This window comes from Humulus lupulus, chromosome 2, assembly GCF_963169125.1.
Source record: "Humulus lupulus chromosome 2, drHumLupu1.1, whole genome shotgun sequence".
Taxonomy (NCBI): Eukaryota; Viridiplantae; Streptophyta; class Magnoliopsida; order Rosales; family Cannabaceae; genus Humulus; species Humulus lupulus.
The window spans coordinates 124,930,613-124,953,005 of record NC_084794.1 but is presented as its reverse complement, the minus strand read 5'-3'; the positions used below and the strand labels follow the sequence as shown (position 1 = coordinate 124,953,005).

The window sequence follows — 22,393 nt, the reverse complement described above, 5'->3', positions numbered from 1 at the left end:
GTCCCTTGATAGTGACATGTCAACTTTTTAGCGTTGTCTCTCCTTTTACTATATTGATTGACTCTGGTGCTACATATTCGTTTGTTTCTAGTAAGGTGACTGATAGACTGTGTAGACCTAGTGAGTACTATACTGCGGGGTTTTGGACTATATTGCCTACATGGGAACTGGTAGTTTCTAGGAGGTGGATTAGGGCACTGCCAGTGATGGTTGATGGTAGGGAGTTATCAGTAGACTTGATTGAGTTGGGTATGGAGGACTTTGACATGATTTTGGACATGGATTGGTTGGTTAGATACGGAGCTACTATTGATTGTAGGAAGAAGTTGGCAACCTTTGAGCCGAAGGGCAAGGATCCCTTTGTTTTCGTGGGTGCGGTATGTAGACCCCGCGTACCCATGATACCAGCATTGAGGGCTAGGGACCTATTACAGGGGGGATGTATAGGTTTCTTAGCTAGTGTTGTGGATACTACCAGGGTGTTGCCAGTAGGGCCGGAGGAGACCAAATTAGTTCGTGAGTTCTTGGATGTGTTCCCTGAGGATTTACCAGGGCTATTTTCGCACAGGGAGATTCAGTTTGTTATTGAGTTGGCACCGGGGACAGAGCCAGTGTCGAGGGCACCATGTAGAATGGCACTGGTAGAACTGAAGGAATTAAAGATACAGCTACAAGAACTTCTGGATTTAGGGTTTATCAGGCCTAGCTACTCGCCATGGGGTGCTCCAATTTTGTTTGTGAAGAAGAAGGATGAGACTCTGAGGATGTGTATAGACTATGGGAGTTGAACAAGTTTACTATCAAGAATAAGTATCCTCTACCAAGGATTGACGACTTGTTCGATCAGCTGCAGGGAAAGACGGTATTCTCGAAGATTGATCTTCAATCTGGTTATCACCCGCTGAGGATCAAGGACGAGGATATACTGAAGACGGCTTTCCGAACGAGGTATGGGCACTATGAGTTTTTGGTCATGTCATTTGGTTTGACCAATGCCCCAGCAGCCTTCATGGACTTAATCAATAGGGTGTTCAAGGATTTCTTGGATCAGTTCGTCATTATCTTCATCGACAATATTTTAGTGTACCCCAGTTCAGAGGCAGAGTACGAGTGACATCTTCGACATGTCTTGCAGAGGTTAAGAGAGCATCAATTGTATGCCAAGTTTAAGAAGTGTGAGTTTTGACTACCAGAAGTGACATTCCTTGGACATATAGTTGGCGAGAATGGGATTAAGGTGGACCCATCTAAGGTGGAGGCAGTGAGAGATTGGCTGAGGCCAAGGAACACCTCAAAGGTTTAGAGCTTCCTTGGGTTAGCAGGTTACTACAGATGGTTTGTAGAAGGGTTCTTAAAGATTGCTGCATCGATGACAGAATTGACATGGAAGAACTTGAAGTTCATCTCATCAGACAAGTGTGAGAACAACTTTCAAGAATTGAAGCGGCGACTTATTACTGCACCTGTGCTGAGTCTTCCTTCTGAGGAAGGAAAATTCGTGGTTTATTGTGACGCGTCGAGGTTGGGTTTAGGATGTGTGTTGATGCGTCACGACAACTGAAGGAGTATGAGCAGCAGTATCCTACCCATGATTTGGAGTTGGCAGTGGTGGTATTTGCACTGAAGGTTTGGCGGCATTATATGTACGGGGAGAAGTGTGAGATATACACCGATCATAAGAGTTTGAAGTACTTCTTCACGCAGAAAGACCTAAATATGAGACAGAGGCATTGGCTGGAATTGGTAAAGGATTAGAATGTGGCATTCTTTACCACCCAGGGAAAGCCAATGTAGTGGCAGATGCATTGAGCCAGAGAGGCTCAGGGTAGTTGTTTAGTTCCACCCAGATTTTGAGGGAGTTGGCTAATGAGATGTCTAGAGCGAGGATAGAGTTGGTAGTGGGCCGGTTGGCCAGCATTACTCTACAGTCGACCCTATTAGAGCAGATTAAGAAAGGTCAGTTGGTAGATTCTCAGTTACAGTAGGTTAGGGAGAATGTTTTAGCGGGATTAGCTAAGGACTATTCTATTTCTGAGGTTTGTTTACTACGGTATCAGGGTCGGATCTGTGTCCGACTGATGTGGGAATTAGACGTGAGATATTGGATGAATCGCATACTACGTCGTATTCACTTCATCCGTGTACCACGAAGATGTATCAGGATCTACGGACGTTGTATTGGTGCCCAGGATGAGGAAGGATGTGGTGGAGTACGTGGCCAAATGTTTAACCTATCAACAGGTGTAAGCTGAGCATCAGCGACTAGCAGGGTTGCTTCAGTCTTTAGGTATTCCTGAGTGGAAATGGGAGGATATTATGATGGACCTTGTGGGAGGTTTACCCAGGACAGTAGGGCTTCAAGACTCGGTGTGGGTGATAGTAGACAGATACACCAAGTGAGCTCATTTTCTTCCAGTGAAGATGACTTATACGGTGGATCAGTATGCAGAGTTGTATGTGAAGGAGATCGTACGTCTTCACAGGGTTCCTAAGTCTATAGTGTCAAACCGGAATCCTATCTTTACCTCCAAGTTTTGGGGTAGTTTGAAGAAGGCTATGGGAACTCAGTTGAAGTTCAGCACAGCCTTCCATCCTCAGACTAATGGACAATTTGAGAGGAAGATTCGAGTGTTGGAGAATATGCTTAGGGCATGCGTGATCGATTTTGAGGGATCTTGGAGTAAGTACCTCCAGTTGATTGAATTTTCATACAACAACAGTTATCAATCAACGATTGGAGTGGCTCCATATGAGATGTTATATGGGAGGAGATGTAGATCACCCATTCATTGGGACAAGATGGGTGGGAGGAATTATTTGGGACCGGACATGGTTCAGAAGACAAATGAAGCTATTGAGAAGATCTGAGCTCAGATGCTTGCCTCACAGAGCAGACAGAAAATCTACGCTGATCCTAAGCGTAGGGACATGGAGTTCTAGGTTGGGGACCTCGTGATTCTACGAGTTTCACCACTGCGAGGGGTGAGGAGGTTTGGGAAAAAGGGCAAGTTGAGCCCTAGGTTCATCGGACCTTTTGAGATCCTGGAGAGGATCGGACAGGTGGCTTACAGATTAGCTTTGCCACCGTCGTTGTCAGTAGTTCATGAAATATCCCATGTTTCTATGCTCCGAAAGTACGTCTCAGATACGACACATGTATTGAAGTATGAAGACTTGGAATTGTAGACAGATATGTCCTATGAGGAGTGACCGGTTCAGATTTTGGATCAGAAGGATAAGGTTCTACGGAACAAGACAATTCCTCTGGTTAAAGTGTTATGGAGGAATAGTAGGGTCGATGAGGCAACCTGGGAGCTTGAGTTAGTGATGCGGGATCAATATCCCGAGTTATTCAATTAAAATTTTGAGGACAAAATTCTCAGTAGGAAAGGATAGTTGTAATGACCCAAAAATCACTAATAAGGCTTAAGGGTCTTAATTAGTATGTCGGGAGGGCATAATTGGTTTATGTGTGATTTATATTGTTTAACGCATGATTATGTGATAAGCATGCTTATATGATTATATGGATATGTGAAATGCATGACTACAAGTATTAGTATGCATATAGGCCCTGTTTAGCTTCTAGGGGCATATTTGTAATTTTAGCATGTTGAGGGCATAAATGTGATTATTTGTGATAAATTTTTAAGACCACATTATTATGTGGATGTATTTACAACATAAGGCTCGAGGCGATCCTAGTGAGAGGTTTAGCGATATAGTCACGGCAGGGATTTATACCCAACTCGGGGGAGCCTGGGGAATCGTTTCTGTCGAAAAAGGCCCAGACGCTCAGCAACGCTGTGGAAAGCAACATATGAGCCAAGACAATATTGGGAGTACAACATCATTCCCACCAAATCCCAATCTGGGGTATCTAACAGCCATCGAGATGGAAAATGTCCTAATTAAGGAGCCATCTCACTCGAGCTAACAAGCAGATCGAGAAGGTCCTGGCTCGGTTACCCCCTCTTGTAACTGATGTTAACATTGGAAAGAGGCAAAGTAGGTCCCATAGGAATAACCATCCCAATCCCAGTCGTTTTGTCAGGACTGCAACTCTGAGCTCCACGCCTTCTAAGCAAAATCAGTGTAGTACCCAACCTGCTGATCCCCATATGAACTATCGTCCTCATGTTAGTTGATCAGTAAGAACTGCGACCCCTAGCTCCATACCTTCTGAACAGATTCCAAGGATTGTTCACAACAACCCAACAGAGCGAGCTGGGACCAATTCAAGGAGACAAAACACCCCAGTGAATCCATTTGTGCCGCAATCAGAGCCTTCGACACAAAGGACCTAGGAGATCGGGGTAGAACTGAGACGGGCTAACCTAGTGCACCCCGATGGAATGAGGATAGCCTCACCGATAAGACACCTGCCATCACCGGTTAGACATCCAACACCACCGCCCTCGCAAAAGAACGCTCAAGTTCGAGGGGATAGAAGGAGAAATCCTCCTCCCTCAGAGGACATCTATGTCCCACGTCCTCACGCTAACACCCGCTTGCCTTCGTGTGCGCCAGACCTACCTATCGGACGCCTGGTCGAGCCCTTACACGCCAGCCTGCCACCCACCCGATCCCTTGGCTCCTTGTGCCGTCGGCCCTAGGGCACCATTTTGGTGCCCAAAACTCTAATTCCTAAGTTGTTATAAAATATCTTTTATTTAATTAATTTTTAAATTATTTGAATTTAAAAGTTTAATTATCTTATTTTATTTTATTAGAAAATAAAATATATTTTAGTTGGCTAAGATATTTTAATGTGTTAAGTTTAAATAATTATTTGAATTTGTTCTTTAATTATTTAAATTTAACTAAATTAAAAAGACGATAAAATGATTATTTAATTAAAAGATAGTATTAATTAAATTAATTAATTAGAAAAAAATTCTAATTAATAAGTTAGGCAAAATAAAATTCCTAAAAATTAGCAAGAAAGCCTTAAAGAGATGAGGAACATTCTTGGAGATTCTTGAAAGCTACAAAGGCTTAGATTGCAATTTTATTTCTAATTTTTTCAAAAGGTTGTAAATCTTAGAAATACCCATTAGTACTCGGTTCATCATTTATTGTTTATTTATTGTATTTATTTAAATAAATGTTCATTGATGTTTGATTGATAACATGATCATGCATTAGTCAATTACATTCCATTCATGAAACCCCACACACTTTCTCATTAATCAACCATTTTTTAGAACCATGATTATCTAGGATTGTCCTATTTGTTTATATGAATTATATTTTTGGTGAAATCAATTGCATGTAAACTACTAAGTATTAAATTAGTTAAAACTTGGTAACTCACACCACAATAAAGGCAATAGTTTTGTATAGGCCTTTAAGATAACCAACTTTATTTAAAAACCGTTTTAGTAAAGTTAGATGAATGTAATGGGTAATTATTTAGATCACATTAATTATAGAAATAGGCTCTTTTATAATTATGTTTTTTGTAATTAATTACATTCACAGGGTTATGAATAAAATAATAATTAATTTGGAACTAATTGATTAGTTTAATAAGACACATTGAATCTAAAATAGTAAGTGGGAGAAGGTGAACATCTCAATGTGACCTATCGTCTCCATTATTAGTACAACACTGTGAGATATGAATAGGGCCTGGAGGCGACTTTGTTTCCATCCCCCTAAGGAAGTTTTCTAGACATATCAATACCAAGGTTGACTTTTTACAAAGATAGGAGGAAGTGCTGTATTTTAGGCTTGACCGACTCTAAGGCAGCACTCTCTAAGTTAAGTCATGAAATCCAAAATAATGGGTTACACTTACAAAGATGTAATTAAGCTTTTGCGATGGATAATTACATCTTGACCAAACCAGTGGTACTTTATATTTAAAAGAGAAAATAAAAAGTTATTTTAAGTTTTAATTTATAAAGATAAGATTGTCTTATAAGCTATCTGAATTTAACTTGACCAACCGTAAGGCAGCACTTTATTTGTTGGGTACTTTTATTGTGGAGAAGTAAATTTTAATTTATGTGTTTTAATTGTTGCATTCATGCATCATGTTTACTTTCCAAAACATTGATATTTTTTTCAAATGATAATATTATTATGTTCCAAAACATTAAAATGAATGAATGCTCAATAATTCAGAATTGTTTAAAGTAGCAAAACCGCAAGGTAACAAAAGACAAAAAGTTTCAAACAAGGATGACACATATCTTTGGCATCTTAGACTTGGTCATATAGGTCTAGATAGGATAAACCAGTTAACAAAAGATGGACCTTTGAGAGAACAAAGAGTTAGAACTCTTCCAGTTTGTGAATCTTGTTTAGAAGGAAAAATGTCCAAACGTCCTTTCTCAGGGAAAGGCAATAGAGCCAAAGAACCTTTGGAGCTTGTACACAGTGATGTCTGTGTTCCAATAAATGTACAAGCAAGAGGTGGGTATGAGTATTTCATCACTTTTATTGACAATTACTCAAGATATAGTCATACCTACCTAATGCTTAGGAAATCTGAAACATTTGGTAAGTTTCAAGAATTCAAAGCTGAGGCTAAGAAGCAATTAGGTAAGACTCTAAAAACACTTCGATCTGATCGAGATGGAGAATATTTTGATTTAGAATTCAAAGATTTCTCGTTGGAGCATGGTATTCTATCCCAACTCACAACACTAGGAACGTCATAGGAAAATGGTGTTTCTGAAAGAAGAAACAGGACCTTGTTGGACATGGTCAGATCTATGTTAAGCTACTCTTCACTTCCTCTCTCATTTTGGGGATATGCACTTCAAACAGTGACGTACATTTTGAATGTAGTCCTATCTAAGACCATTAGAAAAATGCCACTGGAATTGTGGAATGGAAACAAACCTAGTTTGCACCATTTCCACATTTTGGGCTATCTTGCTCATGTTCTTAGACCTAAATCAGGGAAAATTGAATCAAGGTTGGTAATGTGCATTTTTGTTGGCTATGCTCCAGAAACAAGAGGTGGTTATTTCTATAGTCCCAAGGATCAAAAGGTATTTTTTTCCACTGCGACCTTCCTTGAACATGACTATATGAATAACTATAAACCTTGGAGCAAGGTAGTATTGGAGGAACTCACGGTTGATAATATTCCATCACAATCATCTTCATCATTAAATGATAAACGACAAACCGAGGAAACCATGATTCCTGGAAAAAAAAACACTAGTGCAACGTCAGAGTGGGAGGATTGTGAGACAACCTGTTCGCTACGAACATGAGGCACATGTCCTTGTTTTTGATACAGACAAGGACAATTCATTATCCTTTAAAGAGGCAATGGATGTACCCAAAAAGGAGAAATGGTAAGAAGCCATGAACCAATAAATGGAATCAATGTATTCCAATTTTGTCTGGGAAATTGTGGATCCACCTGAAGATGTCAGACCCATAGGCTGTAAGTGGATATACAAGAAGAAAAGAGGTGTAGATGGGAAAGTAGAGACTTTCAAAGCGAGGCTTGTAGCCAAAGGTTACACTCAGAGAGAATGTGTTGATTATGAAGAAATATTTTCTCATGTGGCCATGCTCAAATCCATTCGTATCCTCTTATCCATAGCGGCTGTCAATGATTATGAGATATAGCAAATGGACATCAAGACAGCATTTCTGAATGGCTATCTTGATGGAAGTATCTATATGGTACAACCAGAACGGTTCATAGAGACAGAGGAAGATCAAAAGGTGTGCAAGTTGCTGAAATCCATTTATGGATTAAAGCAAGCATCTAGATCTTAGAATATCACTCTTGACGAAACAATTACAACATATGGCTTTGAACAGAATGTCGACGAAGCATGTGTGTATAAATACATCAATTTCTTAGTTCTTTACGTTGATGACATTTTACTCATTAGGAACATTGTAGAGAAATTGTCAAACTTAAAGAAATGCTTAGCTAAAAAGTTCCAAATGAAAATTTTGGTGAGGAGAGCTATGTTTTGGGAATCCAAATCCTAAGGGATAGGAAGAACAAGCTCTTGGAATTTTCTCAGGCTAATTATATAGATAAGGTGCTTGAAAGATTCTCTATGGATAATTCAAAGAAAGGTCAATTACCGAGCAGACATGGAATTGCTCTCTCTGAGGAACAATGTCCCAAGACACCTTAGGAGGAAGAGGATATGAGAAAGTATCCCTATGCTTTAGCAGTTGGGAGTCTGATGTATGCTATGTTGTGTACCAAGCCTGACATATGTTATGCAGTTGGAATTGTAAGTCGTTATCAATCAAATCCTGGTTTGGAAGACTGGATTGCAGTAAAGCACATTCTCTAGTATCTTAGGAGAACGAGAGACCATATGCTGGTATATTCAGGGGGTGAGCTAAACCCTACTGGACACACTGATTCTGATTTCCAATTAGACAAAGACAGTCGAAAATCGACATCTAGGTCAGTGTTCACTCTTTGTGGAGGAACTGTGGTCTGGAGAAGCATTAAGCAATCCAACATAGCTGATTCAACCATGGAAGCCGAATACATAGCGGCTTGTGAAGCAGCTAAGGAAGTAGTTTGGTTGAGGCAGTTCTACGCTGATCTGGAAGTTATTCCAAATATGAATAAGCCTATAATCATGTACTATGACAACAATGGAGCAGTAGCTAATTCCAAAGAACCTAGAAGCCACAAGAAAGGGAAGCATAAAGAAAGGAAATACCATCTGGTAAGAGAGATTGTATAGCGAGGTGATGTGACTGTTATGAAGATAGCGTTGGAACAGAACTGACTGGCCCGTTAACCAAGACACATCTTACAAAGTCGATCATGGGTCACGTGCCCAAAAAGCATGTAAAGAAAATTTATTTGTTTTAAATAAAAGTATAATTTTATTATATTTGAATGTTATAATTATTGTTTGAATTAATTATATAATAATATTAAGAAAATCCATATTCATTCATGAGAATATGATCTTGTATTAGTACGAGAGAATTAAGATCATATATAATGAATAAAATAGTCAGTAACATATTAAAGTAAGGAATCTTTAATGAATGGTTACTAGTACAGTTTGTTAAGCATGCGAGATGCAAGTAATTTAGATTCAGATTACTGATGTGGATAGACATCTTAGTAAAGGTGTTGTATATAATAGAGATTATATATGACAAGACCGATGTGAATTAATTATCTTTGTAAGCTTGTCGTTTGACGTAAAGATTTAATTCTTGTCATAATAGATGATCATTTATAGATCAGTCTAAATCCTGAGTATTCATGAAATCCTGTTTATGCTTATTGGATCTTTTGATTCACTCATTAAGATCTCTTAGAATAATGAGGCTAATGACTTTTGTTTTGGAGATTCAATAACATGGATAGCTGGGAACATGAATTACAATATTGGAATCCATGCTTTCCTTACGGATCGAATATTGGTTCCCTTAAGGGTTGATTTTGGAACTGAATAGTTATTGAGCTCAAATCTATAATTAAATTATAGATTAATTATTCGCTAGTGAATTAATGGTACTTAAGGATCAAGAAGTAATTGGGTAAAACGGTAATTTTGACTAGCTCTAATTAACGAACCAATAATGGAGGTACATATATTGATTATATCAATGGACTACTAGAGAAAACTGTGTAAATATAATTCTATAAATAATTAGAGTGCAATTCCATATTTACGGTGGAGTAATCATGGAATTAATAAATAAGATTATTAGATTAAACAGTTTAATTATTAATCTGGTTTATTGGAGCTTCGTATTATAGGTCCATGGTCCCCAGATCACCTCTGTTCTACACTATCGAGGGTAAGGATGTCAAAAGAAAGATTTGTTAAGAGAAATGACTAAATTGCAAAGGAATTAATTTTCCAGGGCAAGGAAATAATTATTTGATAATTATGGGTAATTGATTAATTGTGAATGAATTAATTATTTAATTATATAGTTTTTATTTTGAAAAACTATAGGTTAAAATTAATATCAATCTTGTTTGGATTAATATAAGGAGAGAAAATAATAAATATCGTATTTATAATATGATATTTATTTATTTAATTTAAAACTCATATTTTAAGATAAAGTTAATTTTGAATTAACTATTATTTATGTTAGAATAAATATCTTGTCTTAAAAGTTGATTAAATAAACAAATGAGAAAATTAGGGCAACCCTAATAGGGCTGGGCGACACACACTGTGCAGTACAGTGTGTGGCGCCTAGCATCAGGGATTTTATCCCTGGGATTTAAATTTTGAATTTCAAATAAATTTGTCTAATCAGTTATTTAATTATTCTTTTTAAATATGATTTAAATAGATAATTAAATAAAAATATCTAATTAGTATTAATTTGAATTATATTTTATTTAAATAAAGATTATTTAATTAGATTAAATATCTTCATAAATGTGATATACATGATATTTAGAAAATGATGGATAATCACACTCTCTTTCTAAAGCGATAGTTTTCTCTAATCCTAAAATATATTCTAAACATTCTCTCTGTCAAAACTCTCTAGATCTCATGTTTTGAGTACATCTAGAGAATCACATAAATCAACATTTTGAATCCTACGTGCCCACACATGTCCTTGTGTGTTTGAGGATTGATCTGGAAGAGCAGGGTGTGAGGCCTCAGAACAATGGATAGGAAGATCATTAATTTATACAAAAAGACTCAATGACACTTGATAGGCTACAAGAGGTAATCTCTAATCTATTTGTATGTGATTTAAAATTTATATATGTATATTATTCTAGCTGGTATTAATATTTATTAAAATTGGTACATATATTCCGCTGCGTACCTTTGATTTTATCATTTAATACCAACAATTGGTACCAGAGCAGTCTATACATATATATATGTTAAATACTGTGTGGGTTTCTTGCATTTGTTATATGTATATCAAATGGATGGATATATTTTTTTAAATGTATGGTTAAATGATGGATTGTTAATTATATGGTGTTATTGGGTTAGGAATTTTAAATATTTTTCCTAGATCTTGTGTAAGTCATAAAGGGCATAGGATTTTTGTAATTTTATTTCTTGAAATTTAAATTGAAAAATTTTGTACTCAAGAGGAAATTGGAAGGAATCGAGCCACCAGCCATGGCAGCAGCCCGAGCCTTCTCGGCCACTTGCGCACAGCCACGTCTATCCCCGCGCCAGCCTGTACGCGCCCTTCACCTATTCCTGCCTGCCCTTGCCCCTGCGCACCCGAGTCGAGCCCCCGTTCCTGCCTACGCGTGCGCTAGCACACCTCTGACTGGCTCCCTGCGCACGCCCCTATGTGCTGCACCTGATGCACCTAAATGCCCAACTGCCCATCTCGAGCTTGGCACCTTGTGTCGCCGGCCCTAGGGCACCATTTTGGTGCCCAAAACCCTAATTCCTAAGTTGTTATAAAATATCTTTTATTTAATTGATTTTTAAATTATTTGAATTTTAAAGTTTAATTATCTTATTTTATTTTATTAGAAAATAAAATATCTTTTAGTTGGTTAAGATATTTTAATGTCTTAAGAATAAATAATTATTTGAATTTGATTATTTAATTATTTAAATTCAACTAAATTAAAAAGATGAAAAAAATGGTTATTTACTTAAAAGTTAGTTTTTATTAAATAAATTAATTAGAAAATTTGTTTCTAATTAATAAATGGACCAAAACAAAGTTCCTAAAGATTAGCAAGAAAGCCTAAAGGAGAGTAGGAGCATTCTTGGAGAGTCTTGAAAGCTACATAGGCTTAAATTGCAATTTTATTTCTAATTTTTTTCAAAGGGTTGTAAATATTAGAAATACTCATTAGTACTCGGTTCATCATGTATTGTTTATTTATTGTATTTATTTAAATAAATGTTCATTGATGTTTGATTGATAACATGATCATGCATTAGTCAATTACATTCCATTCATGAAACCCCACACACTTTCTCATTAATCAACCATTTTTAGAACCATGATTATCTAGGATTGTCCTATTTGTTTATATGAATTATTTTTTGGTGAAATTAATTGCATGTAAACTACTATGTATTAAATTAGTTACAACTTGGTAACTCACACCATAATAAATGAAATAGTTTTTATAGGCCTTTAAGATAACCAACTTTATGTAAAAAGCCTTTTAGTAAAGTTAGATGAATGTAATGGGTAATTATTTAGATCACATTAATTATAGAAATAGGCTCTTTTATAATTACATTTTTGTAATTAATTACATTCATAGGTTTATTAATAAACTAGTAATTAATTTGGAATTAATTGATTAGTTTAATAAAACACATCTTATTTAAAATAGTAAGAGGGAGAAGGTGAACATCTCAATGTGGCCTATGGTCTCCATTACTAGTACAACACCGTGAGATATGAATAAGGCCTCGAGGCAGCTTTGTTTCCGTCCCCCTAAGGAAGGTTTCTAGACATATCAATACCAAGGTTGGCTTCTTACGAAGATAGGAGGGAGTGATGTATTTTAGGCTTGACCGACCCTAAGGCGGCACTCTCTAAGTTAAGTCATGAAATCCGAAATAATGGGTTACACTTAGAAAGATGTAATTAAACTTTTGTGGTGGATAATTACATCTTGACCAAACCAGCGATACTTTATATTTAAAAGAGAAAATAACAAGTTATTTTAAGTTTTAAATTATAAAGATAAGATTGTCTTATAAGCTATCTGAATTTAACTTGACCGACCCTAAGGCGACACTTTATTTTTTGGATAGTTTTATCGTGGAAAATTAAATGTTAATTTATGTGTTTTAATTGTTGCATTCATGCATCATGTTTACTTTCCAAAACAATTATCTGTTTCAAATAATAATATTATTGTTTTTTATTTATTTTAGTAATGTCAAACAGTGGCAATCCAATAACCGCTTTACTATCACTTGAAAAACTTAATGGAGATAATTTTATAAGAAGGAAATCAAATCTAAATCTTATGTTAGTGTGTGAGAACCACAAATTTGTCCTGACTGGGGAATGTCCTAAAGAGCCCGCCGCCACTGCCCCGAAGAATGTTCGGGACAAGAATGATGCCTTGATTCAATCCAATAATAAGGCAAAGTGTTACATGCTTGTGAGCCTGAATGATGTTCTGAGAACGAAGCATGAAACCATGGAAACTGGGTTTGAGATAATGGATTCTCTGCAAGATATGTTTGGGCAGCAATCTGATCAAAGTAGACATAAAGCTACTAGAACCTATGTAACGCCTTTGATAGCCAAGACCGTTACACTATGTACTTATAAAGGTGCAAGACTCGTTAATCAAGTCAACATTTTAAAAAGGTGTCACTAAACATGTAAGAGCTAGGGTTAAAAAGGTTTTGGTCTCAAAGGACTCATTTCATATATTTAAACTGTAATAAACACGGGATCCCATAAGAAAGTAGAGTTAAAATAAGTTTACAGAATCCCAAAAATACATGAGTATTCACTAGCCATACTAAGGCAAAACAGACAGTCTTCAGGTTTCATGTCCTTGCCCAGACCTCAACCGTGGCGGCCGAGCACCTAGCTATGTACATTCCGCTCGCTGAGCTCTACAATCAAGGCTGGTCTAATCTACCCTTGCCTTTACCTGCACCACGTAGCACCCGTGAGCCAAGGCCCAGCAAGAAAACATTTTAAACAACTCAATCAATGAAAACAGACAATTAATTCATTATGCATGTATTCCCATCAGATAATCCCCAACAGATATTCAGCGCATATAATCCGATTAAAGATACATTCTATCACATATAACACTCATATAACATAATATTCAGGGCCGACGACTTAGGCCGCACCCTCTATTTAACCCACTGACTCCGGCCCGCTTAAACCGAGCTCAGTGCATAATAAGCTGTCCTCGGCTACCAGTGGCCGAGCCGCGCCCTGTGCACTATGAAACCCTTGGCACCCTTAGGCCATTGGTTCACTAAATGGCTTGCATGGCATAATACCAAATTTTCAAGCATTTACAATAGGGAGCCCTTAGTCCCGTCACATATATGCAACCAGGTGTAGTTTTCTTACCTTTAGTCTGTGCAGTTATTGGATTACGAGCAACGCCTCTCAAGAACGATCTGTTCCCAAGCCTAAGTCTTTATCACCTAGCCACAACTAAAGTATAGGGTTCCATTAATACTCCAATATAGGTTTCCAGTTACAAAACTAACTCCCGGGATTCCAAATTCCACCAAGCACGGTGGTGAAACCAAACCCGAGCACACTAGACCACTTTCCCATACCTAAAACCCTCAAAAACTCATGTGTGCAACAAAGGGCTGCGGCCCCTGAAGCCTAGCCGCGGCCCTTCCCCAAAATAGAACCAACACCACCCCTGAAGGAGGACACGTGCCGCGACCCTTGCTTTGGGCGTCGCGGCGCTTGCCTTTGGCCGAGCCTCCTTGGCTCCTTTGCATGCTAGGGCCGCAGCACTCTAGAACAAAGTCGCGGCCCCCTTCGAACCCAGAATTTACACCATTTCAAAGTTCAAAACCTCAGCCACAACCACCCTTAAGCTCCCTACTTCAACACCCAACAAATCCAACACCTTTAACATGACTTAAACAACTTAATTCCACAGAAAACTCAACTCAACCCAACACACACTAATCTTCTCTTTTCAATTTCTGAAACTCAAGAGCTATAAACATTCAAACCAGCCATCCAAACCCAATCTAAAACCTCTAAACCATGAGTTGAAACTTACCTCTTCTGTTGAATCACCTCACCAAGCCAAAGCCAAGCTAAATCTCCAAGTTTCCTCCTTAATTCTGCCTTAAGACATCAAAACCATGTTTGCTTCAAAACTTGACCAAAACCCAGCTAGAACTCAGAATTCAACCACAGAAAAGAAGATTAGATGCTTACCTTAATCCCTTTTTTATTTATTGATTTACTCCTGAGCTAAACCTCCAAATCTTCTCCACAAATCTCAGAAATTCTAGCTTGTTCCCCTTAAGTTCTCTGTGTTTTTCCTTCCCTTTGTTTTCCTTGAGAGTGAGAGAGAGCTGAGGTAAAAGTTTTAGTCGGTTTATATTTTCTAAAGGCTTCCTTATGTCTATCTCACTCATTAAGTTAATCCCGAGGCTCGGGGTGCCGGAACCGTCCCCGAGGCCAAAATGGTAAAATCCCCCAATATTCCCGCCTAGACATCATAACCTCAAATATATCTCCATATATTTATTTTCATGACCCGATAGTCCAAATCGCTACCCGCTATCTAGAAATACCCACGACTTATCCAAAGTCATATCTTAAGTCCCGTTGTGACTTTTCCCGCTATCTGACCCTAGAATCGTCTTGAGTCGTGCTCTGCGAACTTGTCCACATAATAATGTGGTTCTCACATATATCATACATTTATTTCATATCACATTAACACATAATATCTTCAATTATAATATAAACATTACTAAACATATAATTACTCATTTAAATCACAATTATTCCTTTAATGCCCTCTTGGCATACTAATCAAGGCCCTTAAGCCTTATTAGCGATTTTGGGTCGTTACAACCTACATGACTATTAAGATGAAGAAAGTTGTTTCTGTATGTGAACATGTTTTACACATGATTAATGTGATACATGAAGCATAAATACATGGGGTCATAAATGATGAGTGTACACAAGTATGCATCATACTGGAATCGCTCACTCATGCCTTTTCTGCATTCACCACCAACTATATTATGAATAAGTTGGAATTCAACATGACCCAGCTATTGAATGAACTGCAGACATTTGAGTCTCTTAACAAATCCATTACAAAAGAGACTGAAGCAAATGTGGTAGAAGAGAAATCTTCAAACTCTGAGGAGAATACCAAGAAGAGAAAGAAGAACAATAATAAGGACAAAGGAAAGGTCAAAAAGTCCATTAAATCCAAGAAGGCACCAAAAGCCAAGGAGAACAAAATTAACAACAATTCCATGAAGAAAGAACCAAAAGAAAAATGTTTCCACTGTGGAGTTGAAGGTCACTGGAAGAGAAACTGCAAGAAGTATCTCTCTGAGCTGAAAAAGAAAGGTAAATGTGATTTACTTGTACTTGAAGTTTGTGTAGTGGAAGACGATATTTCATCCTGGGTTTTAGATTCAAAAGTCACTAACCATGTTTGTTCTTCCATGTAGATACTTAAGTCATCAAGGGAGCTGGCAGATGGCGAGGTGACCATGCTAGTTGGAAGTGGAGCGCTCATTTCAGCAAGAGCAAGGGGAACAGTCCGTTTAAATTTTGGGAACAATTATTTAGTTTTGAACAATGTTTATTTTATTCCTACATTTTCTAGAAACTTAGTTTCTTTATCTATGTTGCATGTACAATTTTTTATATTTCTTTTAGTAATAATGCGATTGTTATTTCAAAGAATGGTTTCAAAATATGTTAAGCAGAACACAATAACGAACTGTATATGCTCAAACCAAATGAACGCGCACTCAATAATTCTGTTTTATTTAAGGTAGCAAAACCGCAAGGTTACAAAAGACAAAAAAATTCAAACGAGGATGACACATATCTTTGGCATCTTATACTTGGTCATATAGGTCTAGATAGGATAAACCGATTAACAAAAGATGGGCCTTTGAGATAACTAAGATTTGGAACTCTTCCGGTTTGTGAATCTTTTCTAGAAGTAAAAATGACCAAACACCATTTCTCAGTGAAAGGCAATAGAGCCAATGAACCTTTGGAGCTTATACACGGCAATGTCTGTGGTCCAATCAATGTACAAGCAAGAGGTGGGTATGAGTATTTCATCACTTTTATTGACAATTACTTAAGACATGGTCATACTTACCTAATGCTTAGGAAATCTGAAACATTTGGTAAGTTTCAAGAATTCAAAGCTGAAACTGAGAAGCAATTAGGTAAGAATCTAAAGACATTTCGATCTGATTGAGGTGGAGAATATTTGGATTTAGAATTCAAAGATTTCTTGCTGGAGAGTGGTATTCTATCCCAACTCACAGCACCAGCAACGCCACAGCAAAATGGTGTTTCTGAAAGAAGAAACATGACCTTGTTGGACTTGGTCATATCTATGTTAAGCTACTCTTCACCTCCTCTTTCATTATGAGGATATGCAATTCAAACGGCGACGTACATTTTGAATTCAACAACTTCTTTTGAATGATGTTCAGAGAACAAAGCATGATCCCATGGAAATTGCTTTTGAGATAATGAAATCTCTACATGAGGCTACTAGAACCTACATGACTAGTAAGATGAAGACAGGTGTTTTTGTGCATTAACATGTCTTGAGCATGATTAACGTGATTCATGAAGTAGAAATACATGGGGTCATCAATGATAAGCGTACACAATTAAGCATCATACTTGAATCGCTCACTCTTGCTTTGTTTGCGTTCATAACCAACTATATTATTAATAAGTTGGAATTCAACATGACCCAGTTGTTGAATGAATTGCAAACATTTGAGTCTCTTAACAAAACCATAACTAAAGAGATTTGGGAAGAAGAACAATGACAAGGTCAAACGTAAGGGCAAGAAGTCCAAGAAAGGAAAGAAGTCACAAAAGGCCAAGGAGAACAAGAATGACAATAACTCCAAGAAGAAAGAACCAAAGGGAAAGTGTTTCCACTGTGGAGTTGAAGGTCACTAGAAGAAAAACTGTCAAAACAATATGTGGAGATACTCCAAGAAGTATCTCGCTGAGCTAAAAAAGAAAGGTAAATCTGATTTGCCTTTACGTGAAGCTTTTATAGTGGAAAACAATATGTCATCCTGGGTTTTAGATTCAGGAGCCACTAATAATGTTTGTTCTTCTATGCAGATACTTGAGTCATCAAGGGAACTTGTTGATGGCGAGGTGACTATGCAAGTTGGAAGTGGTGTGATCGTTTTGTCAAGAGCAAAGGGAACAGTTCGTTTATATTTTGGGAACAATTATCTTATTTTGAATGATGTCTATTTTATTCCTAGATTTTCTAGAAACTTGGTTTCTTTATATTTTGATATTTCTTTTTATAATAATGCGATTGTTATTACAAAGAATGGATTCAAAATTTGTGAAGTTGGACAAACAAATGGACTATATATGCTCAAACCTAATGAACGATCTGTAAATAACTCATAATTATTTAAAGTAGCTAAGTCGAAAGGAAACAAAAACAAAAGGTTTCAAATGAGGATGACATATATCTTTGCCATCTTAGACTTGGTCATATAGGACTAGATAGAATAAACCAGTTAATAAAATATGGACCTTTAAGAGCACTAAGAGTTGGAACTCTTCTGGTTTGTGAATCTTGTTTAGAAGGCAAAATGACCAAACGTCCTTTCTTAGCATAAGGCAATAGAGCTAAAGAAGCTTTGGATCTTGTACACAGTGTTGTTTGTGGTCCAATCAATGCACAAGCAAGAGGTGAGTAAGAGTACTTTGTCACATTTATTGATGATTAGTCAAGATATGATCATACTTACATAATGCTTGGGAAATATGAAACCTTTGGTAAGTTTCAAGAGTTCAAATCTGAGGTTGAAAAGATATTAGGTAAGACTCTTAAAAATATTCGATCAGGTCAAGGTGGTGAATATTTAGATTTCGAATTCAAAGATTTCATGCTGGACAATGGTATTCTATCCCAACTCACAACACCCAGAATGTCACAGCAAAATGGTGTTTCAAAAAGGAGAAATAGGACCTTGTTGGACATGATCAGGTCTATCTTAAGCTACTCTTCTCTTCCTTTCTCATTCCGGGGATATGCACTTCAAATGACAACTTACATTTAGAATGTGGTCCCATCTAAGACCATAAGTGAAACACCAAAGGAACTGTGGAATGGAAACAAAGCTAGTTTCACCATTTCTGCATTTGGGGTTGTCCTGCTCATGTTCTTAGACCTAAATCAGGGAAACTTGATTTAAGGTCTGAAGTGTGCATTTTCGTGGGCTACGCTCCAGAAAGATCAAAAGGCGTGTAAGTTGTTGAAATCCATTTATGGATTACAACAAGCATCTATATCTTGGAATATCACCTTTGATGAAACAATTAAAACATAAGGCTTCGAACAAAATGTCAATGAAGCGTGTGTTTATAGACGATTCTGCAATCCAACTCCCTGGAATGAAGGTTGATTGAAGAGGAGAGATGAGTTTTCCATCAAAGGCTGCAATTTATTAGCGATGATCTTCGCCATAATTTTGTAGGCAAAGTTACACAAACTAATCGGGCGAAATTGTTCAACCTTGTCTGCATTCTCCACTCTGGGTATCAAGAAAATGAATGTATAGTTCAGCTTCCCATCCATGACCCCTATTTCAAAAAAAATTGAACACAATTAATAACAAAGTATCCAACGATGTCCCAACCAGGCATGATAGTAGCAGTAGTAGTAGTAGGAGTAGTAGTAGTGGTAGTAGTAGTGGTAGTAGTAGTAGTAGTAGCAGTAGTAGTGGCAGTAGTAGTAGTAGCAGTAGTAGTAGCAGTAGTAGCAGCAGTAGTAGTAGTGGTAGTAGGAGCAATAGTAGTAGCAGTGGTAGTAGCAGTAGTAGTAGCAGTAGTGGCAGCAGTAGTGGTAGCAGTAGTGGTAGCAGTAGTGGTAGCAGTAGTGGTAGCAGTAGTGGTAGCAGTAGTGGTAGCAGTAGTGGTAGTAGTAGTGGTAGTAGTAGTGGTGGTAGCAGTGGTAGCAGTCGTAGCATTGGTAGAAGTAGTCGTAGCAGTAGTGGTAGTAGTAGTGGTAGTAGTAGTGGTAGTAGTAGTAGTAGTAGTAGTAGTAGTGGTAGTAGTAGTAGTAGTAGTAGTAGTAGTAGTAGTAGCAGTAGTAGTAGTGGCAGCAGCGATAGTAGTAGTGGCAGCAGCGGTAGTAGTAGTGGCAGTAGTGGCAGTAGTAGTGGTAGTAGTAGTAGTATCAGTAGTGGTAGCAGTAGTGGTAGTAGTAGTGGTCGAAGTAGTAGTAGCAGTAGTGGTAGTAGTAGTGGTGGTAGTAGAAGTAGTAGTAGTAGTAGTAGTAGTAGTGGTAGTAGTAGTAGTAGTAGTAGTAGTAGTAGTAGTAGTAGTAGTAGTAGTAGTAGTAGTAGTAGTAGCAATAGCAGTAGTAGCAGTAGCGGTAGTAGTAGTGGCAGCAGTAGTAGTCACAGTAGTGGCAGCGGCAGCAGTGACAGCAGCAGCGGCAGGGGTAGCGGCGGCGGCAGCGGCAATGGCGGTGGTGGCAGCAGCAGCGGCGGCGGAAGCGGCAGCGCCGGCAGCAGCAGCGACAGCGGAAGCGGCGGCAGCGGCAACAGCGGTGGCGGAAGCGGCAGCGGCGGCAGCAGTAGCGGCGGCGGAAGCGACAACGGCGGCAGCAGCAGCGGCGGCGGAAGCGGCAGCGGCGACAGCAGTGGCGGCGGAAGCGGCAGCAGTAGTAGTAGTAGTCGGGCTTGCCTGTCTGCCAATTCTCGAGGACTGGCGAATGGTTCTGGCCCTCGTCATCATCTCTAGCCTTGGACCCAGTATCGGCTAGTCATATAGATCACCTTGGATGCATAGCTATCCAAGTTAATCTGCAATCAACGACTCGGCGGTCAGACTATGATGACAGGGTAACAATATTTCCATAATCCACTGCTGGAACACAACCAATCACAAGCAATCTAGATATAAATAATTATCCAATTATTCATCCACATGCAACAGCAATGCTACTAAGCATGCCTCAAAATCATCACATAGCAGTCAAGGGCCAATCCCTATTAGTATCTAATGCTTTCTATTAATCAAACATATTTAAGCATTCGTATTCCTTTCAAACACTTAAGCATATAAACATGAACATACAATTACCAAACCCTGAGTCGAGCTTGTTCTTAGCGAAGAATGTACATGTTCAGCAAGTCTTCATGAACCCTTAAACCTAGACCGCTCTGATACCAAGTCGTAACGCCCTGGATAACCAAGATCGTTACACTGTGTGTTTATAATTGTGCAAGACTTGTTAATCAAGTCGTTTAGTTTAAAATGTGACCCTAAAGTCATAATCAGGCTAGGGTTAAAAAATTTCAGTCATAAAGGATCATTTTTCATTTAAATAAACATTTAGTACATGGGATCCCAAAAAATTAGATTTAAAAGACAAATTTACAGCTTTCAAAAGTTATATACAAGCAAATGCACTCTAATGGAAAAATGCACATTTTTAGGTTGTCCTGTCCCTGTACTATCCCTCGGCCGTGGCGGACGAGCAGCTAACTATATACATCCCACCCCTAGAGCTCTCCAACTCAGGATTGTTCCACCTTACCCTTGCCTTTACCTGCCCCACGTAGCACCTGTGAGCCAAGGCCCAACAAGAAAACCATATAGCATAGCATAAACAATATAGACAATCAAACAATCAATAAGGCAGTTAACCAGATGTTCGGCATGTTATAAACACCAAATTAACAATAGTACACATATCATAATCATCATACAATACTTAGGGTACCCTCTATGTAACCCACTAACTCTAGCTCGCTTAGGCCGAGCACAGTGATTATTTAGGTGACCTCAGCTGTCAGTGGTCGAGCCGCGTCCTATGCGCAAATATCAGTCCCGACACTCTTAGGCCATTTATTTCATGCTCACATGGCATATCATAATCATACAATATCTGTATTCAAATATAGGGAACCTTAATCCAAACATAGCCACACAAGGGTGTAGTTTTCTTACCTTTAATTCCGAGCGGAGAAGGTGAAATGGTTACGAGCACAATCTGTAATGACCCAACTAATTCTAAGACCTTGGACCATTAAAATTACTAGACTTAGCTACTATTTTTGAGAAAACATACATAAGAAATATTCACAACTTTATTAAAAACTCCAAAGTAAATATTGAAATACATAAATGCGGGGTATGGGATCCCATTGTTTTAAAATAAAATAAAACTTTAAACTAAAGGAAATTGTTTACAAAACTAAATGCAGAAAATACATAAAACATAATTTAAAGAGACTAAAATAACGTCGTCCTCAAATCGTTCACGCAGCCCATCGAATCCCATCATCCTTAATACACAAATCAAGCTGTCAAGAATCCTTCCGCCCCCATAACTATTTTCCTGCATACATAAAAAATAAAGGAATGAGCCTAATGCCCACCAAGGAAAATCTACTAGCACATATATCATAAAACATAAACATAAGACTACAAAACATATGACTATAAAACATGCATTATAATGGCCATCATACTTCTTGGGGCTTGCTAGCTAAGCAATCATATGCCCATAAATTTACGGGGCTTAGTTATCTAAACAAGTCATATAAATTTATGGGGCTCGTTATCTAAACAATCATATGCCCAAGGAATAAATTATTCGGACTTGTTATCTAAACAAGTGATATATATTTGTTATCTAAACAAATTATGTGATTGTTATCTAAACAATCTATATGCTAAAAAAACTAAAAACATATCATACATA

The 22,393-nt window shown here is 37.8% G+C and overlaps 1 protein-coding gene across 1 annotated transcript; it reads left to right on the top strand.

Moving 5' to 3' along the window:
- Positions 1–16,618: 16,618 nt before the first annotated feature.
- On the top strand, positions 16,619–19,995 carry LOC133814700 (uncharacterized; the record flags this gene model as incomplete). The annotated part of the gene is made up of 6 exons (XM_062247630.1): positions 16,619–16,687; positions 17,121–17,222; positions 17,776–17,865; positions 18,405–18,495; positions 19,155–19,215; positions 19,320–19,995. Coding segments are annotated over exons 1-6 (1,089 nt in total), but the record flags the coding sequence as incomplete, so codon positions are not given.
- Between the last annotated feature and the right edge of the window lie 2,398 nt (positions 19,996–22,393).